Source organism: Phyllobates terribilis, unplaced genomic scaffold (assembly GCF_046119375.1).
Source record: "Phyllobates terribilis strain yellow unplaced genomic scaffold, ASM4611937v1 Scaffold_4__5_contigs__length_816908805, whole genome shotgun sequence".
Classification (NCBI taxonomy): Eukaryota; Metazoa; Chordata; class Amphibia; order Anura; family Dendrobatidae; genus Phyllobates; species Phyllobates terribilis.
The window spans coordinates 496,801,608-496,812,023 of NW_027362764.1; the positions used below are offsets into that span (position 1 = coordinate 496,801,608).

Consider the following 10,416-nt stretch of genomic DNA (forward strand, 5'->3'; position numbering starts at 1 on the left):
CCGCATGTAGATGAGATTAAATGAGTTGTCCACTACTTTTACATTCATGGCCTATCCTTAGGCCATCAATGTCTGATCGGCTAGGGTCCGACACCCAGCACCCCCGCCGATCAGCTGTCATTGATGCTGGCAGCGGCAAGTACTTAGTTGCCGATTTGCTCCGTCTACTTGTAATGGCTGCCGCAGGGTACTACACATCCGCCTCCTATTCAAATCAAAGGGAGGCGGATGTGCAGTACCACACGGCAGCCACTACAAGTAGATGGCCAAGCTCGGAAAGCAAGCACTTCCGGCCTGCGACCGTCGGCACCAGTAACAACTAGTGTTAGTGTTTCTCTGCAGAATGTGTATTATACATGAATAGTTCTACAGCAAGCACATTATGTACACTCCCTGCAGCTCACACATATGCACAACACTGCTGCAAACACAGTACACGCACTCTCAGCTCTGCTACATATGCACACAGCTCTGCTACCTACACACACTACTCTGCTAGATGAGTACATATATACAGTTAGGTCCAGAAATATTTAGACAGTGACTGAATCTTCGGGATTTGGGCTCTGCATGCCACTATTTTTCTATAAAGCCTTCTCATTTCAGGGGCTCAAAAGTAATTGGACAAATTAACTTTACCATAAGTAAAATGTTCATTTTTAATACTTTGTAGAGAATCCTTTGCAGGCAATGACTGCCTGAAGTCTGGAAGCCATGTATGTCACCAAATCCTGGGTTTCCTACTTTGGAAGCCATGCATGCCCATGCCATCACACTGCATTTACCATGTTTTACAGAAGATGTGGTGTGCTTTGGATCATGAGCTGTTCCAAGCCTTCTCCATACTATTTTCTTCCCATCATTCTGGTACAGGTTGATTTTAGTTTAATCGGTCCAAAGAATGCTTTTCCAGAAGGCGGGCTTATTTAGATGTTTAAGGCTGATTAATGTTTTGCACCTTGTGGTGAACCCTCTGTATTTGCTCTCATGAAGTCTTCTCTGTATGGTAGACTTAGATACTGAAACACCTACGTCTTGGAGAGTGTTCTTCATTTCGGTGGCCATTCTGAAGGGGTTTTCCTTCACCATGGAATGGATTCTGCTATCATCCACCACTGTTGTCTTCTGTGGATGTCCAGGCCTTTTTGAGTTCCCAAGCTCACTAGTGCGCTCTTTTTTTTTTTGCAGAATGTACCAAACTGTTGATTTGGCCACTCCTAACATTTCTGCTATCTCTCTGATGGACTTCTTCTTTGTTTCAGCCTATTGATGGTCTATTTCTCTTCCATCGTGAGCTCCTATGACTGCATGTTGTGGGTTCACAGCAACAGCTTGCAAATGCCACACCTGGAATCAGCTCCAAACCCTTTACCTTCCTAATTGATGATGGATTAATGAGTGAATAGCCCATGAAGCCCATTAAATAGCTTTTGAGATATCTGTCCAATTACTTTTGGTCCCTTTAAAAAGACGGAGCTATATATTAAAGAGTTGTAATTCCTAAATCCTTACTCCAGTTAGGATGTGAATACCTTCAAATTAAAGCTGAAACTCTACACTTTAAGTCCATATTGGTTATATAACTGTATCTTAAATATATTTTGATAAACAGCTAAAATGCCAAAACTTGTTTCACTGTCCAAATATTTCTGGACCTAACTGCATATATATATTTTCACAGATAATTAGTAACGATCAGTCTGTAAGCAGTGATTGTTAATGTTAATTGATATGCCTGTGGTAATAAAATGATCAGATGACTGTGTACAAAATTCTGTGGGACCTTGAAGGGACCATTTCCAGTAAACTATTGTCCTTGACTGAGAAAACACTATCACGAAGTTCAACAGCTTTTGCCATCTACATCGGCAGAGCTGCTAAACTCAATGGTTGGCTGCAGCTCTGTTGACGTGATAGCAGTTTTGCAGACAAACAGAGACCTGGGCAGTGGCAGAGACTCAGTATGGATCCCTGGAGGGGAAGTGAAGAACGGTTTGTTTGCTTTTTTTTTTTTTTTTTTACACTGAACTGTGCCTGGGGATAATAGTTTTCTGAAACCAGAAAACTCCTTTAAGTGTAAATGAAACATTGTTTTGGGCATACTTATGTGACATCATTATAGCTGGGGGTCTGTTTAAACTCTTTTCAGGGCCATTCATGGTAGATTTACTTATATACAAATTATCAGTTTAGGCTAATGGACTAAATTATTTGCAAATCTTTGTGAAATGACAGAATTGTCAAAATTAATGTTGCTTCTAATTTACAGCTCGTAATGAACAAGAAGAACAGGAGGAGAAGCGAGAAATTAAAAGGAGACTTACACGCAAGGTGAGATTATGAAATGCCCCGCTGGATCTTTCCGATAGACATGGCTGCTTTAATGATCATCACATTTTCAGATCGGATGATTCCACTGCAACTTAGGGCTCTTTCATACGTCCTTGTGTCTGGTACGAGTGGTGACAGTTTCTACACGTAATGGAGACACTGACACACGTAGACCCATTTAAATGAATGGCTCTGTGCACATGTCAGTGTGTTTCCACGGACCGCGTGTCCTTTTGCTCCACACTGCGGATGCAGTCTGAAAAACGTCCCACACGGATGACATCCGTGTGACACGTGCTGGCGCCTGGGAATCAGCGCTACCATTAGCGCTGTTCCCAAGCACCGGGTGCTGAACGCTACCCTCATCATGGTTCCCTGTCGGTGCTGCGATCAGCACCAGCATGGACAATGATGAGGATAGTAATAGTCTGCTCCCGCAGTGTCCCTGTGTAAAAATGAGAATAAAATAATAAAATCCTTATACTCACCTGTCCTAAGTGTCCCCCGCTGTAATCCTCTGCTGACCGCACACGCCAGGTAGCCGGGGAGAATGAGCCGCTCCAGATACATATAGACGATGCCTTAAAAAACACAAACAATTTATTCATTGCTTAATGGATTTCAAGACACCAAAAAAATACGTCAGAAAAAATGTCGTTGGAATAACTTCAACAAAGCAATTCAGAAAATAACCAAAAAACGCTATCAAAAAACACTTGGTATTTAAAAAAAGGAGCAATTAAAAAATTGCAGTGTGGACATAACCTTACAGTTCTACTTATTCCCAGGCCTGGTAGCCTGTTTAGGAAAGAGCTACATTTTCAAAGCGTATTTTAGCAGTGTTTATTTGTGTGAGGGGGGCGGGGGGTGTTTTTTTTTTTACAAGGCACTAAAAGGAGCATATAATTTATAGGCAGAGACCTGATGGAATAAAGATAACTTTACATTTCCTTCTTTTCTACCGGCTAAACTTATCCAGCCTCATAAAAAATGCAACTATACTATCAGATGTAATTGACTTTCAGTTTTCATATGACCTTCAAAGAGAAATAAAACACACAGTTACTGGTTAAAATGCTTGCCTCTTACTGTTACTGGTTACTCCTGGCCTCCGGTTGCAGTTTATTTTTAAAAAAAGAAGCTGTGCTTAAGGCCACGTTCACACGTTCAGTATTTGGCTAGTATTTTTGTATTTGTTAACCAAAACCAAGGGTTGGTGAAAAATGCGTAAGTGGTGACGAGTTTCTATTATACTTTTCCTCGGATTGTTCTACTCCTGATTTTGGCTTAGAAATATTGATAATAATAATGTATAATAATAATGTATAATACTGACCAAATACTGAAGGTGTGAATCTGGCCTAACTTACCCTTCCCAGGTCTCCTCTACTGCTCCTGGTATCTGTTAATGTCTGCAACTCTGACATCATGTCAACAGCACTGCAGCCTATGAGTGAGCCTAGCTGCTCATTTCATCAAATCAGGCTGAGCCATTGAGCTCAATGATTGGCTGCAGTGACTTCAGCGCTGAAGACCAAAACAGACACTGGGAACAGCAGAGGAGACTCAGTGCTGGACCTGTGGAGGGTGAGTAAAGCGCTTTTTTTTTTTTAATCAAACTATAGACAGGAGTTTTGCAAAACAGTAAAACCTGTTTAAAGGTACGTACATTCACACATCAGTTTTTCTCATCTCTGTCCTGTCTTTTCTTCAAACAGAAATCACACAGACCCTTTAATTGGACCGTTCACACATCCATTTTTTTAATAGAGCTCTGTGTTGCATTTAAACTCAGTGCATGTGCTCTTCTTATCAGTTTTTGGCGATCTGAATTGGCCATACAAATCTATGGTGATGCTTTTAAAATGGATGAGAAAAATGCAAGCAAAACGGATGCCACACCAAAGAAGAACAATCCATTATATTGAGGGTGAATGAGCCCTAAAAAGGCTTTTTGGAACAAATGACTTTTTCTTACATGAAGAAAAAGTTGTAAATAGCCTGGGAATTGTAATTTATGCACAGCTTGCTTATCACACAGTTTATAATTCCTGTAATTACTCTCATAAGTTGCATTAATGAAGTATGAGCCAGTCTGAATGTTGTTCTCTTGGTGCTACTGTATATGTGTTCATTTGTATTATTGTACTATTACCAGCAAAATACATATTGATCTCTTTTCCCATGGACAGCAACATTGTTTGGAAAGCCGTCTAATTGCAGACATGATTGGCTCTGTGTGCAGCTCCGTGTTCTCGTCTGCATATCAGATGAGTGCAAGAGCTGCCTGCCATTTACATGCACTAGTCTGGTCTGTAAAGCAGACCAAAGTAGTACATGCTGTGCTGTTTTCCCATGCGGACTGTTGGTCCATATGGAAAATTGGCTATCTGTACTGGCACATTGGATGTATGTGGCTCTGCGTGTGCTGTCCGTGGTGCACATAGACAGCACACATCCATGCTGAACAAGTAGTCGTGTGTTGCTTTTTACTTACTCCTTAACGACAGGGTACATTATATGCTGGCTCCATGCCTTTGATGCGGGCTCGCAAACCGAACCCGAATCTTTGGCGGCAGATGATAGCTGTAATAATCAGCCATCATCTGCCTCTAACAGCCGCTGGTGGAGTGGAGCTCCTCCCACAGCTGTTGACCTGTCAAATGCCACTGTTCTATGCGCCCATCAGGTGATTGCAGGTTCAAGTCCCCTAAGGGGACTATTAAATACAGTAAAAAGTAAAAAAACATGTTTTAAAGAATATGAAAAAAAAAATATAGAAGTTCAAATCACCTCTCCTCCCCCCTCATTTCAAATTAAAAAATAAAAAAATACACATATTTGGTATCGCTACGTCATAACGAAAAAAAAAACGTCAAAATTGCAGTTTTTCGGCACAACACAAAAAAATATAATGAGAGGTGATGAAAACATCATATTTACCCAAGTATGATATCAGTAAAACCACTGGCTCTGGGCACAAGAACAAGCCCTCAAACAGCCCCGTATCCCGAAAATTGAAAACATTATGGCTCTAGGAAAATGGAGTCATTGGCAATTTTTTTTTTTTATTACAAGTTTCTGAATTTTTTTTTCACTGCTTAAGTAAAGCAAAAACTATACATATTTTATACTTCCGTAATCATACTGACCTGGAGAATCATACTGCCATTGTGCATTTTTTGCTATTTCGCAACACTTGGAATTGTCTTTCCACTTACTAGTACATCACATAATAAAAAGGATGGTGTCATTCAATAGTACAACTCGTCCTGCTAAAAAACAAGCCATCACATAGCTATGTCAAAGGAAAAATAAAAAAGTTATGGCTCTTGGAAGAAACAAAAGTGCAAAAGCAAATATTGCCTAGTTCTTAAGGGATTAAATTTAGTTTACTAGAAACTGGACAGTCCCTTAAGGTTTCGCTAACTTGGATTTGAAAGTGAAAACAATAAAGATCTTCCAGGATTTCTGCACTTACTTGCACCTGAAATGATTTGCCTTTACAAGAGCCTGTACTGTCTCCAGGCTTCTATTACTATGGCTGCACGTATATTTCTATCAATCTATACCTTAAAGGGGTTGTCTTCTACTAAGACAACCCCTTATTGAACTAAATGTTCGGCCCCGATAAAATAAACAAACCTATACTCACCTCCTGTGCCAGCTCTGTTCCAGCGGTGTCGGCACTAGCGGTCCCAGGGCAATGATGCGGTGGAATGACATGTGGTGCCCGGCACCCAATCAGCGCTGGCATCACTGTCCCCGCCTCCTGTCGAAATGAACATGAAGAGGAAGCCCAGGATCAGTTGCAGCTCTGGCTTCCGATTCATGTTCAGTTCATACGAAGGCGGGGACAGTGACGCCTGAGCTGATTGGGTGCTGAGCACCACATGTCATTCCATCGCATCAGAGCCCCGGGACCACAAGTGCCGACACCGCTGGAACGGCCCCGGAACGCGAGGTGAGTATAGGTTTGTTTGTTTTATTGGGGCCAAACATTTAGTTTATGAAGGGGTTGTCCTAGTAGTGGACAACCCCTTTAAAGTGCATTTTGCAGAGCAGCTTCATCACGCCAGTACTGATATACAGTATAATAATGTCATTGATAAGGATCAATGAGTTTTTTTGTAAATGAAAAAAAAACCTAATTCTGAAAATCTAATTGAAATAATAGGATAACTCTAACAATCTTTTCTCATATTTCTTATCTACAGCTCAGCCAGAGACCTACGGTAGAGGAGCTGAGGGAAAAGAAAATCTTAATTCGTTTCAGCGATTATGTGGAGGTGGCGGACGCACAAGACTACGACAGGAGGGCTGACAAACCTTGGACAAGATTAACAGCCGCTGACAAAGTTTGTACCCTTCTTATATTACCTATTCAGAATTACTAAGATTGATAGAAAATATTATACAATGTGCACAGGCTCTCCAGAGTCATGGAGGCACCACCTGAGTCACGAAGGGCTTTGTGTTCACCTTGCAGTTTTCCGCACTAAGGCCACATTCCCACTATGAGCTTTTGTTGTGTTTTTTAGGTTACAGATTTTCGGCACTTGTTAAGTAAATTAGGTTACTTGCGTTTTTTTCATAGCGTTTTTGAGCGCGTTATGCGTTTTTATCCCTTTTTTGACTTTGCAGTTTTTGTGTCTTTTTAGTGTGTCATGCTTTAAATAAAGCTGCTTTGTTCATGGCATTTGGCTATGACAAAACAACTTAATGTGTGGATGTGTGCGCTCAGGAACGGTGTCCTGTCACTCACTGAGCGCAGCTCCGGAGCCCGCTTGCTGCAGCGGCTCATTCTCCCCGGCTCCTCTGCTGATTGGTCGTTGGATTACAGTGGGGCACACTTAGGTGAGTATATGGATTTTTTATTTTATTCTTATTTTTATACAGGGACAATGCGGGAGCAGACACTACTACCCTCATCATTATCCCCTGCTGGTGCTTATTGCAGCACCAGCAGGGAACCATGATGAGAGTAGTGTTCAGCACCCGGCGCTTGGGAACAGCACTAACTGTAGTATTTGGTCAGTATTTTTTCTCAGGAGTGGGAGACAAAACCAGGAGTGTGTGATAAATGCAGAATTGGTGACTTGAAAAAAACGCAGATCTGCACTGCCCCCTAGTATAATATTGGGCCGAGTGCTATCCAATAAAACATCGTAAAAGAACATCGTACTCGTAAAATAAATTGACACGTTGCGGATTTCAAAAATGTACCGCAGGTCAGTGTAATGCTGTGTAGATAAAAAAAGCACAGTGGCCATGAGATTTCTCTGTATCCTATCCATCATGCTGGAACTGTAAGACTGCGTTTTTTGCTCACTGAAAATAAGCAGCATCAAAAACTCATAGTGGGAACTTAATCTAAGGCCAGGTTTACATGTTCAGTATTTGGTCAGTATTTTACCTCGGTATTTGTAAGACCAGGAGTGGGTGATAAATACAGAAGTGGTGACGTGTTTCTATTATACTTTTCCTCTGATTGTTCCACTCCTGGTTTTGGCTTAAAAATACTGATGTGAAATACTGAGCAAATACTGACCATGGCCTATCAGGGAAGTTCGTTTGCTTGTTTGATTTTTTATTTAATGGAGTTCAACCATCAACCAACTTGGATCTGATATGTAAGGTGTAAAATAATGTAGCTTTACTTGTCGTATCTTACCGTTCCAGGCAGCCATACGAAAAGAGCTAAATGAGTTTAAAAGTACAGAAATGGAGGTCCATGAATTAAGTAGGCATTTAACAAGGTGAGGAAAAAATGTTTTCTTCTAATTTCTGGCTTTATTATACAAATAAGAATCCAAAGACTTCTCCAGCCCGTATAAATGCAAAAGTGATTTGTGACTTATACTTATAATATATAGCAGGGGTTAAATTATTCTTTATAGCACACACATCAGCTGCTGCAGAACCTCCTATTTAAAGGGAGTCTGTCAACACAGAATGACTGTTCAAACTAAGTCCTGCAACTTGGTGCATAAAGGTGGGGTCAGTCATTTAAATACACCTTCCCACCTGCTTGTTTCTCCACCCTCTTCTTTGATTGACAGCTCTGGTTTTATAGAGACAGAGAAGGGTGAAGATTTATCTTTGCCCTTTTCTGGCTCTATAAAGTCAGAGCTGTAAAGGAAAGAAGGAGGGTGGAGATAGAGGGAAAATAAGTAGGTTGGAAGGTGCTCTTGAAGGTTTGGCCCTGCCGTGAAGCACCGAGCGCCTGCACTTGGTTTGAACAGACATTCTGCTTTGGCAGGGTCCCTTTAGGAGTGAGCCTATGCTCACACAATGTGTAGAATCACTACAACCACAAGAATACTCCCAGCCCATAGGCCAAACATACCACAATCTTACAATATTTCTCTTTGCTTGCTGTACTGAAAAGCATAGGCATTGGTGAGGGCCCTGCAAATAAAACAAGGCATACCAAAGAGTGTACGTTTTTTGGAGATTTCTCTGCATACAGTTTATGCGAACCTAGCATTCATCATCCTGTAGGAAGAGCTAAGCAGTGAATATGGAGCGCCACTCATCTCTGTATAATTGTCGGGTCCTAACATTAGAATGTGATGGTTTTCCTATTATTTACAGACACATAAATGGACATTTGCCATCAATGTGTGACGGTCATAACAAATGGTGCATCGAGAACCTGATTCCTCCTATCTCTTTTGCAGGTTTCACAGACCCTAGCATTAAAGTTCTACTTGAATACTTCACCGTTTTCAAAAAGGGAACCACAAGTGCTGGGATACTTTCTTTTGTCTTATACTTAAATGTAAATCTTTGGAACTGCCTTGTTTTTCCAAAAGAAGAAAATTTGCATTTGCATAATCTTCATAGATGATTTCCATCTTCACTAAACCTTCAAAAATGTGAAGCGTTGTGCAATGCAAAATGTCAGCAATGTCTGGACCTGTCCTGTATGTACATACCGAGCAGAAGTCGTTCTTCCTTAAGTCTTCGGGTGTCAGCATCTTGCGTCTGTGTTAGCGGTGGCTCATATGGAAGATCTGGGGCACGAGTGGATTAAGAAGACCTGTGAGACGTATGCCAGTCCAGCATCACGCATTTCAGCCAAATCAATGTGGGCTTAATAAGCAACAAAGAGAGACTTGCACTACTTTCCTTTGTGAACTGTCGCATCTTCCATACTGGAAACTGGTTGTTGATTTCTGAGCCTGTTGTGACTGGATGTGAGTGCTCGTTCAGAAATATCTAACCATAGACACAACAGGGTTGGAATGACCAGCATCATGTAGCTTTGGCGCCAAAACCATTCATTTTTTTTTTCATTATGCGAGAGAGCTAATTCGCATCATTATATTACCGCATTAAGAGAGTAATCAGGGTCAGTAAATAAACGATACAGAAATGTCAACCCATTTCAAGAAAGACATGCTTCATTTGTTTGGATCCCATGTGGCCCTCTCTGCATCCATGTGGAAGTCGCATCGTGGGTTTCATTACGTGTCCCGTCATCGTACAACTCTTCAGTTGAATGGGCCACTCATTTCATTCCCTTCTTTTTTCTACAGTCTTGTACCAGCGGGTGCGGACGTGACCAGTCCTAGACATATTCCATCCCAGAACTTATTTTCCTGAAGGCAGATATTGATTGTGTTTGTCTTTGGGAACGTGTTGTCATTATATTGTGCCTGTTCTGTATAGAGTAGGAACGGTTGGTCAAGACAGACTCTGCCATTATGCCAGGTGAGAAGCCTCCATTAATTGAGCCTGTCCATATTAACATGGAGTTTTCTTGTAAATGAAATGAAGAAATAAACAAGAATATTTTTCAAAATCTACTTTTTGTTCACATTACTCTGTCTGGGACACTTTAAAAGCATACAGAATCTATTGTGGTTTATCCCATTTTATTCATGTTGAAGTGCAACCCTTCTGATTTAGGGAAAGAGACTTGGTGCACAAAAAAAGAGAACCTATCACCATAAAGATGTTGTCCAATCTACAAGCACCATGTTATAGAGCAGGGGGAGCGGAGTAGATTGATACACACTGCTCAAAAAATAAAGGGAACATTAAATACCACATGCTAGATATCACTGAATGAAATAT

The 10,416-nt window shown here is 41.1% G+C and overlaps 1 protein-coding gene across 7 annotated transcripts in view; it reads left to right on the plus strand.

The window, feature by feature from the left end:
• PHACTR1 (phosphatase and actin regulator 1) overlaps positions 1 to 10,145 on the plus strand; it is a 550,848-nt gene extending 540,703 nt beyond the window's left edge. For all 7 annotated transcript variants that reach the window (XM_073678780.1, XM_073678785.1, XM_073678781.1 and 4 more), the window contains 4 exons: positions 2,270 to 2,331; positions 6,549 to 6,689; positions 8,014 to 8,090; positions 9,015 to 10,145. In XM_073678780.1, the coding sequence (XP_073534881.1) occupies positions 2,270 to 2,331; positions 6,549 to 6,689; positions 8,014 to 8,090; positions 9,015 to 9,030 (296 nt within the window). In that variant the 3' untranslated portion in view covers positions 9,031 to 10,145. The remainder of the gene's footprint in view (positions 1 to 2,269; positions 2,332 to 6,548; positions 6,690 to 8,013; positions 8,091 to 9,014) is intronic.
• Positions 10,146 to 10,416: the final 271 nt, after the last annotated feature.